Here is a 21,385-nt window from a genome sequence, read left to right on the forward strand (position 1 = left end):
CGGGGACGGAGATGCAGGCTTGAGTCCAAGGACGTGAGTGGATGTTTGTTTTGCTGCGCAGGACACACAAACGGGGAGTAATTCTAACTTCTGTCATTCCTAACTTTGTAGTACTGCTTATAGTACTGTTCTTTCAGCTTGTCTTCATGTGTACTTACTGTATCTTATACTTGGAGGCTACTACTGGTGTCTGAAACAAGCCAAAGGCAATTAACAAAAGGCAATTATTCACTTTAATGGCAAAGAAAGATATAAATAATAAAAAGAAAAAAGATAATAAAAGAAGAAAGAAAGAGGGAAAGGAAGGAAGGAAGGAAAGAAAGAAAGAAAGAAAGAAAAACAGATGTAAGAAGAAGGAAGGAAGGAGGAAAGAAAGAGAAAAAAGAATGAATGAATGAATGAATGAATGAAAGGAAGGAGGAAAGGGAGGAAGAAAAGAAAGAAAATGAGTAGACTGAAAACAAAGATATAAATAAAAAAAGAAAAAGATAATAGAAGAAAGAAAGAAAGAAAGAAAAACAGACATAAGAAGAAAGGAAGGAAGAAAGAAAGAGAAAAAAGAATGAATGAATGAAAGGAAGGAAGGAAGGGAGGAAGAAAAGAAAGAAAATGAGTAGACTGACAACATCCCTGCTTTTGTTACTCAATGCAGGAATATTTAATGATACATAAGCAAAGGCTTGTCTCCTACATCATTGTGTTCCACATACAGTAGCAGTCTAATAATTTTTGTTTCAGTCAAATGTACCTGTTGAATTCATCATTATTCGGTGCTGGCAAAAACAAAGAACCATTCAGATTTACTTAATTCTAAATTAGACTGATAATTAACATAATTATTGATAATGGCTCATTATGAAGTAGCTCAGAAAACAAACCTGTTTACTGGACAGGTGTGGCTGTTCGCTTCACATAAACACTCATCACTGAGTTTAGTCAATTGGCATACAGTGGTTCCATACTAATGGAAATATGTTTAGACTGATATGTGGAGCCGATACTGCCTTTTTATTAAAAATCATTAAGTGTCCACCTCTGTTATGATGCAGTTTGATTGATTACATATTTATTGTAGAATTGATCAATACTACACTGGTTGTCTATGGGAAGACCTTAAACGGAACTGACTCTGAGACATTTTGATCAGATTCCAGGAGTAGTAGTAGTATTATTAGTAGCAGTAGTAGTAGCAGCAGCAGTAGTAGTAGTAATAGTAGCAGCAGCAGTAGCACTAGTAGTAGTACTGCCCCTTTAAAATGACCTGTCGGTTATTTTGAAATTTCTGCCTGTTATTTCAAATTTCCTTCACCTTTTTTTTTAGTAGTTACAGTAACAAAGTAGAATGAAAACAGTAGTAGCTACTGTTTTTATTCTGCTACAGTAGTAGTAGCAGCAGTAGTAGTAATAGTAGCAGTAGTAGTAGTAGGCCTAGTACTAGTAGTAACAGTAGTAGTAGTAGTATCCTGAGTTTCAGTAGAGTTTTAGTGTCCCATGATGCACCTCAGAAAACACTGAGTACTTTATTATTTTGGCATATAAATGGTTACATTTAGAGATATTGAATATCGTCACAAAATATCAGCTATTGGCAGTTTAAATCTAATATCGGTATCAGTATAGACCTTCAAAAACCCATATTGGTTGAACCCTAGTCTGTAATATAAAAGGTGAATAGAGCTGGTTAGGTTCTGGAAGTAAATTTCCTATTCAGTTTTCCATAGGAATTTTGATTGTAACGTAGACATGAGGCATAACATGAGCTATCAGACTGAGGAAATGACTATGTTCCTGTAGCCAATCTGATTTAGTTCCTGGAAAAATACTACATTACCATGGACCAAAGCTAACCAATAACCAATGCTATATGAGTAGTTTCCTCTTAAAAAAACGCCTATGATTCAACTGGTAGCTGGATGGTTGGGTTTAAAGCTTGAAACTGTTCATATCAGAACCTATTTAAATGTCTATGTCCATGTCTTCATTAGCTCACTGATTTGTCTTCAGCAATAGGAAATAACACCACACTCTTTAGGCGACTGAAGTAGTAAAGTCGACTTCTGGACTGGCTGGAAAATGGAATTATTCTATTTCTATCAAGCTTCCAGCTGTGAGATTTTTTCCAAAGCAATTATGAGAGTACTTTGACAGAGCCGCGGACTGATTCTATGTGCGGCGGAATATATTAAAAATGACCCCTTTTAAGTTTGACACTTGATAGCTTTTACATGTCAGGGTGTCAGCTGGAGAGGACTGCAGAGTCGACTACAGCGGTGACACGGTGGAATCAGAGATGGGCTGCAAATGCATGCAATAAGAGCACTTGACTGACTGATTCCTCTCAGTAAATACAGTCTATACTGCTGCTGCCGTCCAATAGCCGTGTCACGTCCGATACAGTGGGCCGCTAATACGGGAAAGAAGAGAGGCTGAGAGAAATATATAGAGAGATAATAAGAGAGATGGATTTAATAATTGTTACAATGTATGTTTAGGATGTTAGATATGACACTTCAGTCTCAGCCAGATAGGTGAATAATTCATCACATTTTGCTTTATAACCATACTTTTCATATATATTTCTACTTGTTACACTTTTTTTGTTAACATTCCTTTTCCGGTTCTTTTGTCCCTTCATAATGTTTCTAATCTTATTTCTGTTATTCTTTTTCATGACCCTGAACTCTTTTTTTATCCATGTTTGTAAAGCACTTTGGGTTACATTGCTGTATCAAATGTGCTATATGCAGTAAATAAAATAAAATTTGGATTTTGATTTGGTTTGATAGAGATTCAAGAGGACAGTAACACACACATACATACATACATACATACATACCTACATACACAGCAAATATGTGATATGAAAGGTCCACTACAAAGAGACTCACATTTTCCAAACTCATGATATTGTTTAACAAAGTGGACCATCATTACAAACATGTTTCACAGCCAGGCTTTGTTCAAACCCTCAGAACTTTATTTTAAATTCTTCTCAAGATTCCAAGGTTTCCAAAGATACCAAATATGGCATGCTGAATTACAGGGAAATGTGTACAAAATGATGCACAAGACACTTGATGTAATGTCGCAGCCATAAAAAAATGTTGTCTTGGGTTTGAATATGTCACTCAATATAAGCAGCTGTAGCTTCAGTGAAGCATTGGAATGAACAGATACAGAATATGGATGGATTTCCTTGCCTCTTTGATTATAAAGGAGTTGGATGTGCTATCTAAACATGGTGAAAGTATCAAAACACACGGTCGCCAACTAAATCCACACAATCCATATTAGAAAAGCGAGCCTCTAAACGAGCCGTTTGGACTTCCGTAACTTTGTGGCGTCACAAAGGTTCGCTCATTATCATTTTTGTAAGAAATAATAGACTAACAAAGCGGTTGAGCGCTTGTAATTGTTTATTACCGGAGAGTTTTCCCGACCTGTAGCTGCCAGGCTGTGGTGTCTCATGTTTCACTCTTGAAACGGTTAGTCAATCAGAACAGAGGGTCGTTAATATTAATGAGTCTTAAAGACACAGCGACAGAAACAGCCTGTTCTTGGTAAGGCTCAGAGAGATGCTGGAAAATGAACGTGTAAAAATGGATTGAGAGTGTTTTTGGCACATGACACCACACACACAGCTTTGAATGGACCTCACGACAGAAAATAAAACACTGGAAAGAATATGGGACCTTTAAGAGAAAATTTAAGGGGAAACTCAGGTTGCAAGGGGTTAATGGACAGTTACCCAAAGAAATGTAATAGAAATGTTTGACTAATGCACTTTGAAAAACAAAGTCAAACTGTTTCAGAAATCTAATCTACTTCCTTGTATAAATTACATCACATAAACCCAGTTGTTAACGAATGCTCTGATTAGTTGTCACACCGGCCAAAATCACTGTGCCTCCATTATAGATTGATATAGGTGAATAAATCATTCCCACTTCAATATATATATATGGGAGACTGGCTGGGCTGTGATCAAGTGGACACTCCAACAGAGATGTACACACACACACACACACACATACATGGATTAGAGCCCCTTTTAGCTCCCATTGGCGAGAGTAGTATAGCGCTTGTTCTCGGATCACAGAGCTGTCATTGACTATTTATTTTAGCCCCCCACAATTCAACTTTTCATGCCGCACACTGGGGGGGGGGGGGGGGGGGGGGGCGCGGCGGGGTGGGGGAGGCCGGGGCGTGGGGGGGATCAAAGCACCCATTCATTCATTTCAGCTCCAGTCTATATGGCTTCTGATCAGGCCTCCACTGCTCCTTTAACACTAACAAAAACAGGTTGTGTGTCTGGTTTGAATAGTACACTGCAAAAAAATGTAGGATCTTAACAAGTCAATTATGAAAGAACTGAATCTTACTTTTCTTAAAACAAGTGATCTAAAATGTTTCACTTGTTTCCAATGCAAATTAACCCATATCAAGAATTTTTCCCCCTGAATTGAGCGACATTATCTTTGTACTATCTAATCTGTAAAAACAAATACAACTAATCTGCAAAATTTTCAAGATATTGTCACCTAGGGGAAGGGGAATTATCTCAGGACATTGGGACTTTTTTTTTTTTTTTTTAACTTGTTTTAAAGGAAAAGAAGATAATAAGATTCAATGCTACACTAAATGAAATGTTAAGATGGATATTTTTTTTGCAGTGTATACTGGGGTTAGACTGATATATTGGCTGATATTGGGCATTTATTAAATATCAGATATCGTCCATCAGTGTCGTCTACCTCTGATATGATGGAGGCTCCTCCCTGACCACAGCTACATTAAAGTCTGCAAATGTCTGCACAAGAGATTTGATTTACTTTGCACATTTTCAGTGGAGAGTTTTAGTGTCCCATGATGGTCTAAATGCTGTTTCAGAGGCTTTTCCACCCTGACAAGAAAACAATTTTTATTTTAGATATATATATTTTTATTTTTGTTGGCATGAAAATGGTCAAATTTAAAGGTATTTAATATTGGCACAAAATATGAGTGATCAGCAGCTTCAATACAAAAATACTGATATTGGTATCAGCCTATATCAGTCGAACCCACATGCAGGCCTTGGACCAATATCTTCTTCTTACCTCAGTGTTACAGGTGCCATCCTATAGTCCTATGGGTAATTCCCTGAGGATAAAATAATCCAGCCTCGCAATCCCATTTTTTGCATAAATTTAGAAAATGAAGGTCTGTGTGTGCAGTCACTAAACCCCAAGCTATGGCAAAGTCCCTGCATCTAATATCATGTGTCACCAAAACTTCAAAACCTGTTTAGAGTATGGAAAACAGACAGGAGGCTGGAATGTTTCTCAGCTTCTAATGTTAAAGAGGCTCTTCTGCTATTCATGTGGAAAAAATAGAGATCCAATGCAAAACTCTGTTCAAAAAAAGCCCTTTTTATAATTTCTATTTAATTATTAACAGTGCACCTCTTATAATATATCCACCAAATGTCTGCGGAGCAATGACTGATGATGACTGACAAAGATATTGTTTGGTCCTTGTGATGAAATATTAGACACAAATCACCAAACTATCAGCAGAGAGGGAACATTGGTCCTGATGCTGACTTTGGGATTTTTTTTCTCTCTCTCTGCTATAGCTTCAAAAGAGATTTCTGTCAATTGTATTTCATTTTTTTTTTTTTTTTATCATTTCACAATGATAAGACTATAAGGTACGAGTGCCATACCTTGACTCCATACATGTAAATGTAAACGGTCTGCAATGCGATGCTCTACTGGTCTACAGTGTGAAACGCCTGCAGGGGTGTCGGGATAGAACTATCCAGCGGTAAAGGGGATTAAGGATTAGAACGCGCGTTCGTCCCGACCTGACACCCAGTCTACCCAGTCTCCTCCGTCGGGGGAAGCAGCAGCAGACTCGGGGTCGGTGCGTTCCCCCTGGTCCGGTGTTTGCGCTCCCCCCCTTTCCCCACACCCCCCTGTTGCTTTAAGCAGTGCGTCCTGCCGTCCGACAGGAGGCGTGTCTCCCCTACGGCCGGAGCGCGCGCCGCAACACAGATGCGAGTGCGAGGGAAGCGACTCGGCTCCTCGCATAGAAACAAACCAACTACTTTGTGCTGGTCTGGTGACTCTTCCCCGCTCCGACTCCACATAAGGTAAGCATTCAAAGTTTACATGGATTTACATTGGGTTTTTTTCCCCCCCCCAGCGCGTTCTCTGCGTTTTGGGTACGTACAGAGGATGGGGGGGTTATCTATCTTTGGAAACAGGTGAGACTGAAGTAAGAGCGTTTTACATCGTGTCCAATCGGCAAAACGCACAGAAAACCCTTCAGTAGACTGTCAACGCACCTCGCCGGGGCAGGTTTGAAGTTCGTCGGTGCCTTTTTTTTTCTTTTTTGTGTGTGTCTTTTAGGAGAAAGGCGCTTTAACCTGTGCGCACGTAAACGCACCAAAAATCATTTGAATGTCTTTAAAAGGTTTCGACTCGGCTGTTTAATAAGCCGCGGAGAGACGTGACCTCCTATGTCTTTGCCCGACCTCTATTTGGAGACGCTTGTCACCTTTTCGGCTCCCTCCTCCTCCCTCCTTCTCCTCCTCCTCCTCCTCCTCCTCCTCCGGGCTGATGCCTTCGGTGTTTGCGGGGTTGAAAGAGGCATTAACGGGGGTCGTTAAATGTTCCAGCGCGATCCGCTTTATGAATGATCCGTAGATAACGTCTCTGGATGGAGAGTCGCCCGACGAGCCGCGCGTGTAAAAAAAAAAAAAAATCCCATGTGGATGAGCGCATTAGCTTTAAATCAACTTTATCATCACGCTGCGTTGCCTGTTGGAGGAGTTTTGCTCAGCCGGTTAAAAAGCCGCACAAAGGGGCATTTGATGTATATGTGTAAAAAATAATACCAGGATCAGAATATGCATTGGCCAATCCCGCAGACACATATACCCATAAAGCACCTTCCAGTCCATTACGCACGGCGGGGTTCTATCAGGGAACTGCGGCTTTTTTTTTTATTCTGGAGGTTAGTTCGGGACTGTTTTTTCCTTATTATTTTCTCTAAATTCAGCAATCAATTCCTCACTGGCATTTGAAGATATACAAACAAAATCTCACACGTGTTATTCCATTGCTTCAGTCGCATAGACTCGTTGACGAAACCGACTGACAGCGTTTTCCAGAATTTCCAGATATTAATAACTAATACAAGCCTATATTATAAAGTCATAAATCAGCTTGCAAGTTCCATGCACGTTGTACTAATATATCTACATTTTCCATCCTAATCACTTAATTCTAACTGCAATTTTCTAATACGCATAACCTACAAGTTATCATATTATTATATGTTATATCAAGCCGATTGCCAAAAAAAAGTATGTGCAGTAGTCTTGGTAGTTCCTATGTGTTGACCACAGTGGATGAATCATCCACTCATAATAATGTGGCTGGATAAAATATGATCTAAACATTAGGGCATATATCATCACGGCATATATCAAACGTTTGTTTCACTTTAAATCTCGAGGTGATTGCGCCTATTCACACTATATGTGGAAAAATGATGGAAGAAGTGCGTTTAAAATGCCAGCAAGTCGCCTGCATCGATGCATCTCTCAGTTTAGTATAAAGATAACGGGGCTGGGACTGAGGGAAGTTGAATGGAGAGTGAATGGAGAACAGATGAGGAGCCGCGGAGTCGCTGTCCACGGTGCTGAAACCTCCAGAACCACACCAGCTGCCCATAAAGACTCATGTAAACCAGAAGGCATCACTTAGCGTTAATGTGAAGCAGGGGATGTAGTGGAGGGTAAACCCACCTATACCCAGTGTACACACTCTACCACCTGTGAAGGCTGATATAAATCTTAATAAAGTCAATTCATAGTATAAAACAGCATCAAACACTCTGTTAAGGGATACATTAACCCTATTGGTGGTTGTTTGCCTTATGATGATCACCGACTGGGAACCATATAGTTTACCCTCATTATTATTTACTGATGAAAATATGTTTGGCCTCCAGAAATGCAACATCCTTATGGAGTTTAGGGGAGGAATCTAAAAGGTTTTATCTCAACCCAAGTTAATCAAGGAAGGATCAGATTCTTCATTTACATTCATTTCGTCCATTGGATGTAATCATGTACGCATTAGTGTCTCTATCTCTAGATATAGGCTATGTTTGCTTACTCAGTAAAATTAACCTTTATACATGTTATTCTGTTGGGATTTTCCGCTCAGCCATTTGACAGGCCTGCACTTTTAACTATAAGAGCAGCTGCAGCAGACCAGCCTATAGGCGAATCTTGACACTTGAATTTCACATTATTGGCTTTTCAGATCACGCCAGTATAGTTCACATGAAGGAGCCGATGTGACACTCAAGTCAGAAACTGCTACTCCCCCTCCAAAAAAGTCTCACATTCAATTACATTTTGATGGTCAGGGTTGGCTCTCATCTAACCGACTGTTGTCTCAGCTTATTTTTCCAATGTGGGAAAAGTAGAAAAAAAAAAAAAATAAAAAATAAAAAAATAAAATATATATATATATATATATATATATATATATATATAAAAAGTAAGAGTTCCAAAAGACAGAACAGCAGTGTTGGAATACAATGGAGCGACCAGCGGCTATTCATCATGTTGAGTGTATAGTGACAGGTTTGGTTCACAGAGCCCCTCACATGACTCCTAAGGCTGAGCAAGTCCGATCAACAGAAACGATTTTTTTTTTTTCTTTTTTTTCAAAATTCATAGATTGATTTTTGCGTGCATGGAGGCGCTCCAGCTGCCAGCCAGGCAGCCGGACGGACCGATCAAACCGAACCACCGCGAAAAATAAAAAAAAAACCGTGAAGGGGAAAAAAACCGGAGAGAGCCGGCTCGCCAGGACACGGAGGAGGGAAGGAGGGAGTGAGGGAGGGTGTGTGGGGGGGAGATGTGACAGTTTCGGCAGCCGATATAGATCAGCCGGGCGAAGCGTGGTCAGCAGCAGCAGCAGCAGCCGAGAAATATGCCCGATCCGGCTCGCGTGCGCTCCCGCTACTAGTCGCCTTGGCTCGACGTCAGATGCTGTGCGGCAGTGCAGCAGAAGGAACCGGGGCTGCGCGAGGCTGCTAGGACCGCCGCTCGCTCTCTCTCTGCTCTCTCGCGCTCTCTCTCTCTCTCTCTCTGTCACACTGGAATCCACAAAAAAAAAAACCCTCTGCTCTCTCTCTCTGTCTCTCCCCCTCCCTCCCTCCCCATCTCCGTCCGCTCGTCTCTCCTCCAGGCCGCCTGTGAATGGATTTCCTCCAGCTTCGCCCAGCCTAACATGGATGCCCCGCCACCTCCGCCGTCACCACCTCCACCATCCTCCTCCTCCACCTCCTCTTCCTCAGCTGAGTCGGAGGGCTGCTTCTCGCTGGCGCAGTGAGCCGGGACCCACGCGGTGCTTTTTTTTTTCTCTCTCCCCCCCCCCTTGTTTTGCCAAATGGATCTGGGGAAGAAGAAACCATTGCCCTCTCCTCCTCCGCCGGTGGTGGTGACCATGCCGTGATCTTCAGCCGCCTGTCCGCTTCACGTTGAAAGGGGGAGACTAAAAAAAAAAAAAAAAAAAATTCGGGGAATATACCGATCCAGGGAATAAAATCCTGTGCACCACGCAAGCACCATGAAGATTACCTCCCTGCTGATAACTCATGCGAGATTCAGGTGCACCGTCAGGCTTCTACTGCTGCTATTACAGTTTGCGGGATATTCTCACGGGATGCCACACGTCTTGAGATTCGGTGAGATGCTTCTTCTTCTTCTTCTCTGTCATGTGAAAGTTGTTAACCTGTGGTGTTATTTGTTTTCCACCCCCCCTGACCTCTTTGGAGAGTCGCTTGGAGTAAAAGCGCGTCCCCGAAATTTGCTCCCTTTCCCTGCCATGTGGTAACTATAGTTGAAGTTGCTGTTTGAAGTGTTTCACAGCGTTGTGTACAGTCTTATGAGGGCGGTTAGGAGCACATTCACACACCATTGTTCTAAAGGATGAAGGGGGAAAGCATAGTGTGTCCAAAAAGTTGGAGCAAAACTGCGACGACGCGTGCGCAAACCTACAAAAAACAAAGAAATGAATGAGTGAGTAGTGAGTGAGTCAGACTGTCAGTCATTCCATGAAGGGAATAAATACTGGACTGTCTGTAACTTGTTGCTCATAGTTTATAGTTTGAAATTAAAATTATATTAAAGTTTGTAGGCCAGGATTAATATGGAAACCTCTCATTCTGTTGCCCCCCCCCTTCTCTCTGGTGTGTGTGTGTGTGTGTGTGTGTGTGTGTGTTCATGAGTGCCTATGTGTGTACAGTATGTGGTGGTGGTAGTGTTGTGTGTGTGTGTTCATAAGAGCATATCTCCCTCACTGATGTGTGTGTATGTGCAGTGTGTGTGTGTGTGAGGTCATATGTATGTATGTGGTGGTGGTAGTGGTGTGTGTGTGTGTGTGTGAGAGAGAGAGAGAGAGAGAGAGAGAGAGAGAGAGAGAAAGTGACAATCCAATTTGGTACAGTCACTTAATTTTTATTCGAAGCACATGATATGTAATTTATTATTTCAAGCCTATATGCGTTTCTTCCTTATATTTCATAAACATGAGGAGCATTTTATTTTTCTGTATGTGATTCTTTAGTTAAACATTGGAAATGAACCAGCAGCAGAAGGAAAACGCTGTAGAAACGGAATTATTGTCCCTTAAATAATAAAATAAATAAGAATATATATATATATATAAAAAGTGTTATTATATTTATCTTATCCCTCATTTATTCCTCATTCATTTCATTTTTTTAAATCACACTCAAGGAAAACAAAGGGAACACACACACACACACACACACACACACACCTCAACCACCAGCACACACACACACACACTGCTACCAACAGAATACACACATACGCACTAATGAACGTAGACACACACACACACATACACACACACACACACACACACACACAACCATTCATGACAACAATATGGAAATTAAAGTTGGTGACCTGGAAGAAACAAACATTTTTATTTTTTTTTATTTTAAAAACACACACCGTCCCAAATGTGTATCCCGTTTCAAAACCACAGAAACAATGATATAGATCATAATGTCATTTGTTACTTTGTCGGTATAATTGTCATTTTTTATGGCCACATTATTGACAGATGAATCACAAAATGAAATCAAATCCCCTTAAATATGATCCCTATTAATAATAATGACTATAAGACTTGATATCTACATCTCAAAATAGGTAAATTACACACAATCTCCAATATTTGTATTTTTAGTTTTTTGTTGTATCTGATACTGAGAAAAACATCTATTTTACCCTTTAATCTGACCACATATTAATGCACGTTTGTTTAATTCATCATAAAAGCATTTTGTTCCTTTTGTGAATCGATGATGTACATATTAATTAAACCTGGGATTGTGTTTTTTTCTATGGAGTTGTAGGCTCTGAATCAGGTTTTGATGTGTGTGTGGGTGTGATAGAAAGAGGTAGAGTGAGAGAGAAAGAGAGAAAACGCATTGGTTTCTCTCTTAGGTAGCCCGCCTTTTGTGAAGGAGCTCCTGTGAACTTGTGGCCTGTTGGGTTTCATCGCAGTAGTAATCGTCTGCTCTATTTACATTACGGTGCGGTGTGGCTTCCAGTCAGGAGTCGTTCAGCTGGTGTGTGGATGGAGGGGAATACAGCAGGGTGAGGGAAATGCCCTGTGCCCCATTACATCCCATTACATCAACAGATTCCTTTATCAGTCCTCAGATAAGCGGGCTTCTAGATGAGACGACAGCAGCGGACTCAGAGGGAGGCGGGGCCGGGCTACAGCTGAATAGTTACGACCTGAATCTATCCGGACGGACAAAATGCCTCGCGATTGCTTTTATTTTTCCCCCTTTTTACTTTCCCCGAGGCACTTTTATCAGCATCCAGCCACGGATCTATTGAGCGATCTGTTCGGCGGGTGTCTCTGCGAGCCAAAACAATCCCTCTGAGGTTATGCGCCTGGTTTGCAGGGTTCCTGCAGGTCGTGGAGTTTGGCAGATTGGAGTTTTGGTCATACGAATTTTTCTCAGAGGCAGAGCTGCTCTGGAGGGAGAGATGGTCTCATTGGCTGAGTTCAACTTTAGTAGGCGGAGCCAATGAGCCAGTTTTTAGAAAGGTCCCATATTGTGGAAAACAGGATTCCCCTTGCCTCTGTGATTATAAAGGAGTTGGATGTGCTATCTAAACATGGTGAAAGTATCAAAACGCACGGTCGGCAACTAAATCCACACAATCCATATTAGAAAAGCGAGCCTCTAAACGAGCCGTTTGGACTTCCGTAACTTTGTGGCGTCACAAAGGTTCACTCATTATCATTTTTGTAAGAAATAATAGACTAACAAAGTGTTTTTTTCAAAGCGGTTGAGCGGTTGTCATTGTTTATTACCGGAGAGTTTTCCCTACCTGTAGCTGCTGGGCTTCGGTGTCTCACGTTTCACTCTTGAAACGGTTAGCCAATCAGAACAGAGGGTCATTAATATTAATGAGCCTTAAAGACACAGCAACAGAAACAGCCTGTTCTTGGTAAGGCTCAGAGAGATGATGGAAAATGAACGTGTAAAAATGGATTGAGAGTGTTTTTGGTACATGACACCACACAAACAGCTTTGAATGGACCTCAAGACACAAAATAAAACACTGGAAAGTGGAGAATATGGGACTTTTAAGTGTAAGTTATCAAACAACAACCTGAGTGAAAAAATATAAATGGCAATGAATTCCTTTTTCTCATTCATTCGTGACCATGGCATTCATGATCTCAGAAGGTCAGCAGGCTAACTAGCTTACCTAGATAACTTGGTATGCATTTGTTTTCAGCAGGGGTGGGTAGTAACGCTTTACAAGTAACGCACATGAGTAAAAAAGTAGTTTTTTTTAAGGAACGAGTGCTTTTAGTTCTTTTTTTTAAACTGTACTTCTACTCTTTACTCGAGTATATTTTTGAGCCAGTAATCTACTTTTTACCTCACTACATTTGCCATTTATACCTTTGTTACAACTAGTCTGCTCTAAATGCGGAGATTGAGTGTAGGGGGGGAGAGCGCGCGAGGAGCACCTCTACTGCAGATGCCAAGTAGCCAGCTGCCTGGAAGAAAAATAAGCACCACCTGTCTTTTGACCACGATGCGATGATGACGGAGCAAAACCCAGAACAAGAGGCAGCTTCCAACAAATGGGTATCCCCAAATGAAAAATGTGAATGGAAAGAAGTTTTCATTCTCTAGTTGATTGACTGAGGTCTTGGTACAGGGTGTAATACTACAGAACAGAAAATCTGAGTTTTAATTAATTGTATTGTATTCCGTATCTACTGCATTTTGGGGCTGTAATAGGTTTGGTTACTTTGATAATGTCTGTAAATACTAGAGTTAAACAGACTTATATTCTGTTTTATAAAGAGCTAAGAGAGTTTTATCAACAAGTGCTGTTTTTTTCATTATTTTGCACTGGCCCGCACACCCTAAAAAATATTAAAATGGAAAGTAACTTGTACTTTGAGTAATTTATTAACCAGGTACTTTTTTACTTTTACTTGAGTAGGTTTCTCAAATGGTAATTTTCATTTTTACTTGAGTCATTTTTTACGTTTAAGTAATTGTACTTTTACTTGAGTATAGATTTTCAGTACTCTACCCACCACTGGTTTTCAGTTAGTAGCAGAGCGCATAGGCTTCATAATATTAGCTTCCTCCTCTCTTACCTCTTGTCTTTTTCACTGGGCTTCAGTCTAATGTTATTTAGCCAGACAAACTGTGATTCTTTGGCTCTACCCATTGAACCAATGACATTATTCCTGCCTCCAAGAGCAGCTCTGCCTCTGACAAAGGTATCTAAAATGGCTGGAATTTCTGGAACATCATGGAGTTTTGAGAGGTTGTATTGATATATTAAAGTCAGGGGATTCGATAAATTCTCTGGAGAAGTCAGGTAATATCTGTGGATTTCACAAATGGGCCACTTTACAGGAATAGAGCAGAATGTATTTTACAACTTGTTTCATACATTCATTGCAAGAGCTGGTGGTTTTCAGCCCAACTGGAGCAGAAACCAGGCCCTTTAGAAAAGCAATATTAACAAACCAGGAAGGAATCAATTGTTTGTTCATGGAAGCACTCATCGAATTCTACCCTGGAACCCCGGGTTTGTGTTGAAAAGGTAAAGAAAAGAACAAAAAACGAGGCTATTCTAAGCAGTTTTTGTATATCTCAGTCCATCCATAAATAATGGCACTTTATGTCCCTCTGTGATCTCTGCAGAACAGAGAGATAGGTTGAATTAGGTGTGTTGGTGCTGGCTGCTGTGTTTGGCATTAGTGTGAAGGTCACTGTCTAATGAGCAGATGAGCTAAATGTTGCAGGTCAAGGCTAGAAAAACTCCCACTCACCGGCAAAACAACTCGCGCCACGCTCTCAGGGAAACCAACCTGTCAATAACTGAACTGAAAAGTTGACATTATCCTACAGGCACAGAACAATTGGCTCTGCCCCCACCTCACAAATAACTTGTAAATAAGGAGATTTGCAGAGAATGTGAGCCACTTAGAAACAATGCGTGGCTAAGCGGATCATCGAGCAATGGAGAGCATTAGGTATGAAATGGGAGGTGATAAGCATGGCATCCTTCAATGAACAAGCTAATTTCCCAGATAATCTTCTTTTTTTTTTTGCAGTTTATCAGCGTGGCTGTGGTGGAATTTTGTGGAGAGACAGCTGGGAGATGTTACTGATTATAATGAACACATATACCTATTTCACACCTGCATGTGAGCAAGCCTCCAACTGTTCTCCATCGGTTTCATTGCTGCACTTAAAACTATAAACAGGCAGGAGGTGAAGTGGAATTCAGGCCAGTGACGTCCTGGTATGAGCCGATCTCTCTGTCTAGGAACAGTAGAGATAGTAAGACAGAGTGGTACTCTTGGGCAAAAGGTGCCACATACAGTATTTTAGCATCAATAAATCATTACCACATTCATTTTGAGACATTAGTATAACTACTCTAAACAAACGAGACCATCGCTGAGAAGATTGGCATTGTGAGGTGGTCAGATTTGACAGGAAATCTGCTATGTTGCTTTACGGCACAAAGAGAATTGATTTATGGCACGAAACAGGAAGAGGGCGCTGTTCTTCCAGAGCAAACGTAGCTGAAGCTTTCAGATTTTCTGGCAACGGCAGATGGTGGAAGGAGTGAAAGGAAGATGATCAAATCACTTCCAACATGTTTATCCTCTTCCAGGGACAGGGAGCAACGGGGCTTATGGGAAATGTAGTCTTAAATTTGTGGAACAAAATGCTACAAATGCCACCTTTAACTAAAAGAGCTGCTGCAGTAGACTATTGGCAAAGCTTGAATCCGCACACAGATTCTTTGCCTTGCAGACCATCTATGACCATCAGTAAGAATCTGGTAGACTCTGCAGATGTCTCAGACTCCACTCCTCCACTCTGTCTGCCTGAGAGAAGAGTGGGACAAGTAGCGAAAGAGAAATCCCTTTATTCATTCGCTGTCTGACCGCTTTATTCACCATGGACCAAACTGTACATTTGTCAAAAGCCTGACTTCTGACCCTCTGCTGAGAGCCAAAACACAACGCTGTGCAGGACCAAACTGCCCTCCTTTTCAACAGCACAGAACAGACAATGATTGTACGATGTGTCTTTTTTTCCCACGATATGTGAATGTGTCTTTTCATCCCATGGCTATGTGTGTATGCTCTTTCTATCTTATGTCACCGTTTGTTGCTGTTTTTCACGAACCGGTTTTATGTCCTTGGTGCCGCAGCCACGATGTCCGAGACGAATTCCCCGCAGGTGCAATGAGGCCGATCCTACCTTACACAGATCTAAAGAATTAGTGCAGCATACTTTATTAAGTGAACCAGGTTATGGATTATGAATATCGGTTAGTGTGCACTTGAAATAGCACACACACAGTGCCACATCTCAAGATCAAATGACTGATTTCCTGGTAATTTGTTTACCGCCTCCACTTCTTCCCTACTTGAATTAGCGAGCTGAATTAGCAGACGTGTCACAAGTCAAGATTATGGATAACTAGTCGCAAAGCTATAATATCAATTACAAGCATGCTGGTGTATCACTGGATGAACTACATTTGACCCCAATTAGAGGAAACCAATCTGATTTGACGGAACCGTGTTAAGGGTAATATCTTTTAAAATGAAGTATACTTTAAGAAGGAAATTCATTGCTTGAACTATTTCAGTTTAGTTATGGGCAATAGTTTTTTGATTCTTGAGAATCAATGCCAGACATGGACATTACAAGACGTTTTAAAGGGGAATACCACTCAATTTAAGAATTCTCAGATACTATTACCCATGGCCAAAGTCCATTCAGTGCGCAAACCCAATACAAGAAACCGGAGAACCAATTCTCCAATCTGTGAGATCTTCAAGACACAAAGCCTTGAGTGGTTACAGATGAATGGGAGACATTGTGAACTGGCAGAACGCTCATTTTAGCTTTTAAACTCAAATGAGGTTTCTCCTACTCTAGTTTTATCAGCTTCAAAGCCTAAATTGTACCATTATCTGCAGAAAATCAGTCCAGGGATTGTCATAAGCACCTTTTCCATTTTCCTAATTGATTCTCACGGTAACGTCACAGATATGGAGATCAGACAAACTCTTTTTTTTCAGCGTATGCGAGCTAGGAGTGAATGTACACCTATACAAAACCAATAACGCTGAGAAGAGGGCTTTTATATATTTAGACTGAAATTCACTGCTATTCCCCTTCAAGTGCCTTTGTGTTCAATATACTTTTCTGCAGTATAAATGTAGTTTATATACTCTGCCATCAGCACTTCTTACACCAATAACTGCTCGGGAAGAGAGGTCCTTCGGTCAGAAATGGTATATAAAAATCTGTTTTAAAACAATTGAATGCATGCCGTTGCAACTCGGATCTCATCAGTGGTAAATTAATGGTGGGTAATATCTGGCAAAGGCAAGGACTGCTTTATGACATTGAGATGAGGGGATCAGTAAAACCTTTATCTGTTGCCAAAGGAGGAGCATTTAACCAACGCCTTTAAATCACATGCTGCGAAGACGGCAGGGCGATAAACCCGAGGGGATCGCCCCATCAAACCAAGAGCCAGCCATTCCAATAGCTTTGTTTCCCCTGAGGATTTATTTCAATAAATAAAACCAACCCACTCCCACAGGAAAGGTCAGACGGGAAACACGTGTGCATTCGGCATGTATGTAAGCATATATGCACTGATGCATAGACACGTTCGAGCAGACACACACACACACACACACACACACACACACACATTAGAAACTCTTACAGTCTGAAACTGGGGGTAGTGGTTGCCTAAGGGGCTTATGGGATTGTGACCAAAAGGTCGCTGGTTTGAATCCCAGGACCAGCTGGGAAAATATGGGCGAGGGAAAGTGAATGAGCAACTCTCTCCCCTCCCTTAAGCAAGGCACTGAACCCCCAATTGCTGCAGCCATGTGTGAATGTGTGTAACTGTAACAATGAGAAACAAGACATTGCTGGAAAAGAGCATGGAGCTCTGTCAATTCTATTAAAATAAACAAATAAAATACAAACTGAATAGACATAACCTGTGGTCAAATCACAGATATTTATCATTTTAATGGGTTTCTTTGTGGAATGGCAGTGGGTGAAATCCTTGCTACCTTATTTTTCACTAATTGGAACACATGGTAGGTAGACACAGGGTGAAGGGTTATTCTATTGAAGGAAAGCCAGCAGAGAAGAGGTGTGTATTTCTCCTGTGGTACAATTGTTGGGACCTGTGTTCAGCCAATAGGCATGTTTGCTGAGATGGAAATAAGTTCAGTGGCTTCATAGAATGGCAACACTCATTGTATCATCCTTCATTGAGGGTAACTCAAGCATATGATGTGTCAGTGACTCTTTTTATGCCCTCAGCAGTGGAGCAGGCATTATACTGTGGCAGTGGTTCCCATTCACTTGTTCTTCCAGTTTATGATGATTTCCTACCAAGGTGTACCAACTTTACTTGATGTGCGGTGCTCAGGTTTTATAGGATTTAGAGTCCAGCTGCCTGTTTCCTGACTTACATATGTGGTACTGAAGTCATAATAAACGTCCATTCTCTCCCACCGATTAATATAACACAATAGTGATTCAATCTATTGCCACTTTGTGAAAGCTTTTACATTTGCTGTGCTACGTTTCTGGTTTGTTTGGAATAAACAGAAGAAGAACTGGGTAGTTAGCATTAGCAGTGATAGCCACCATGGCTGAACAGACAAAGAAAAGAGCGCCACCTACAGAAACTCAAACTGCATCGACAGAAAATCCAAGGAGAAAGACGTCACAGTACTGGACACACTGTTTGATTGAGCATGAGTTAGCATGGAGCCTACTGTCACTCAACATAGCGTACGCTAAAGTGTTAGCATGGAGCCTACTGTCACTCAACATACAGTATGCTAAAGTGTTAGCACATAGCATCACAGCTGGAACATTTATTTTGTTAGCCTAAGTGTAGTTGCTCGTGTCGTTTGTGATGTAGCTCATAGTTTAGTCAATTTTTTGTCATTTCTGTTTGAATACCACATGTCACATGTAAATAGGGATGCACCGATCCGACTTTTTCAGTCCAGATACCGATACCGATAACTGGGCTTTGGGTATCGGCCGATACCGAGTACCGTTCCGATACCAGTGTTTAATTAATAAACTGTAGGCTATGCCTCACTGTGTGGAAGAGACTGGGATCATTCTTTTATGTGTAAAGCAACATCAGGCTTGACTTTAACATTGCTTTCCTAACTTTGTAAAGCAAAATGTAACAAATAAATACATAGATATAAATGTACTCAATTGTTGTTTATTATTAAAATAATAAATAATCGTGCTCCAGCAACTTGGTAAAACATCTTCAAAATTAACAGGAATTACAATTCAAGTGTAAACCTTTTAAATGCAGCAACAAATTGGTCAGGAATTAAAATTCCAGTATAAAACAATACAACTGCATCAAATGAGAACAAAATGTAAACATTAAATCACAATTAAGTCACAAACTAGTGCAAACAAACTTGATAAATTAAATCACAATTCACACAAGTAGTATAAACAAGTAACTTGGTAAAAACAAAACATTCAAAATATGCAGAATAAGCCTAAATTACTGAAATAACTCTGGCTTAACTGGTAATCTTGCTTTATGAAACAGCCCTCAGAAAAAAAATCAAGGTATGTTAGTCTGACTGTGTGTCGGCCGAATGGAGCAGCAGTACCTGACAAACACGGAAAACACTTTAAATCGTGTTGTGGCAGGAAACAACGTTGACCTACAGCCGAGTCCCCGTAAACCTTGGATTTATGAATGGAGTCTGGCTGGACGCGCCGATTGTATAATTGGTGGAAAACTACTTTACCTAGCAGGTTAAATGGCAGCCTGCTCGGCCGCGCGGTGACCCGGGAGAGTTTAAACATATAACCGAGACAAAGTATTCATGCAGGTGTGTTTTTAACTACCGAGCATCAGCACCGACCCCGGTCAGCTCACACCGACCCCGGCTCTGTTATGAGGGTTGGGCGCCAGGTTAGCTTGTTAGCCTGGATGCTAGCTGCGGGAGGCTCGCGCCCCATGAGCGAGAATTCAGTGCGCGAGACGCTGTGCGCGGCAGGCGGGATCCTCCGGAGCTGCTGGACCTAGTTTAATACATCCATGTGCTGGACCGGAGGAGCCACCGGACGGACCGAAGGCAAATGGCCGGGTCTACCGGCGCGCTGCTGACGCATGACGTAGTATGCGCACGTAGACATAAACATAGAATTGAATTGAATAGATCGGCCCCATTGTCACCGATACCCGATCCAGCTATTTGAGTCAGTATCGGACCGATATCCGATATCAGTATCGGATCGGTGCATCCCTACATGTAAACTACATTATTGGGGGAGTGTCACTATATAGAATTATGTAAATGGAATGCCACCGTTTCTGACATTAAATCTCCAATATTCCAGGTGCCCTCTGTGTAAAATGACTTGCCAGCCATGTCTAATGCTCTGCAATCACTGAAGCTGCTCTTCCGCCAAATTTTCAACATTTCACGTTGGTCAGGTGGTTGCCCTTGTTGTTGCCTAATTTCCTTTCTGCTGCCTTCTCTATGTACGCCCACCCAGCCTATCGGTGCCATTCTCCGTGCTGTTTTTACAAAGTGTGAAAAAATGAATTTCAACAAATATTTTACTTAATTGACTTTATTTGCCTTAGCGCTGCCAGTCTGAATTATCAGCTCTCTTAAATTGAGTTTAGCAGTGGTGGCTTTGTGAGCATTACACTGTGTCCTGGCCCACAGCCAACCGACTCCCGGTAAATATATTTAAATCAGTGCTAAGCTGCTTAAAATATTCATATTTCACTCATTGCTAGTTTATAGAAATTTGAAACTATCGCAGACTGGCAAAATCAGTTACATGGCTAAAATATATATATCATTTCACATTTTTGGGAACAAAAAGCAGGAGAGCTGGTGAGCGGCGGCGAGGCGTTAAACCCCCGTGCACGGTGTGTGTGTCTCTGATATGGCTGGCTTTAGATGCTCTGTCTCTCCCGGCTGAGAGAGGGAGGAGGACGAATGCCATGTTCCTCTCAGGCTCACGATACCGCCATGCGTGAAGACATTTAATATGCCTCATGAAATGATAATTCTAAAAGCCGTTCCACCGCATCCTTCCCTCGGCTCGAAACAGAAAGTCTCTGCTCCCTGTTAGTTTTGCCAAATAGCAAAATAAGGCATATATTTGTCTGTAATTAGGCGAGTCATGGCTCCCTAGCTGTGCCGTGTTGGATGGGCCGGGAGAGGCAAGTGCTGACTGGATAAACTATAGAGCGGAGCTGGAGGTGACTTACTGTGTGGACTAACAGTGATGGTGACGGTGCTGTTCTTGGTGTACCGGGACACACTGAGGACATAAGTGGCCAGATCCATTCCCTGTATCAGTGTTACGGTAATACGAGTCAGGACGTTTGATGACACACTGTCCTGTACTCTGATGATTATATTCCTGTGATCTGTCCTACCCAGTCATTGTGTTCTAAGAGCGCCACCCTGGCCCTGATATACTAATACTTTATTTTTCCCTAGTCTAGGTTCTGCAAATCCTGATTTTGATTCTTGTAACCCACCGCTAAATTTATGATTGAAAAAGCAAAAAGCAGCGACATGAACTCAATAAAAGCAAAGTTTCTTGTAAGCTTTGACATTCAATATTAAAATACTGTAGCACCACAAAGATTTTACACACCCAACTAGACATCAGTCAGGTGTTAAATCTGATGTGT

General features: G+C 41.3%; 1 protein-coding gene across 2 annotated transcripts in view; it reads left to right on the plus strand.

The window, feature by feature from the left end:
• Positions 1–9,638: 9,638 nt before the first annotated feature.
• Positions 9,639–21,385, plus strand: part of grik2 (glutamate receptor, ionotropic, kainate 2) — a 181,664-nt gene continuing 169,917 nt past the window's right edge. For both annotated transcript variants that reach the window (XM_078287236.1, XM_078287237.1), the window contains exon 1: positions 9,639–9,756. In XM_078287236.1, the coding sequence (XP_078143362.1) occupies positions 9,639–9,756 (118 nt within the window). The remainder of the gene's footprint in view (positions 9,757–21,385) is intronic.

The sequence above is a fragment of the Centroberyx gerrardi genome, chromosome 12 (genome assembly GCF_048128805.1).
Source record: "Centroberyx gerrardi isolate f3 chromosome 12, fCenGer3.hap1.cur.20231027, whole genome shotgun sequence".
NCBI lineage: Eukaryota > Metazoa > Chordata > Actinopteri > Beryciformes > Berycidae > Centroberyx > Centroberyx gerrardi.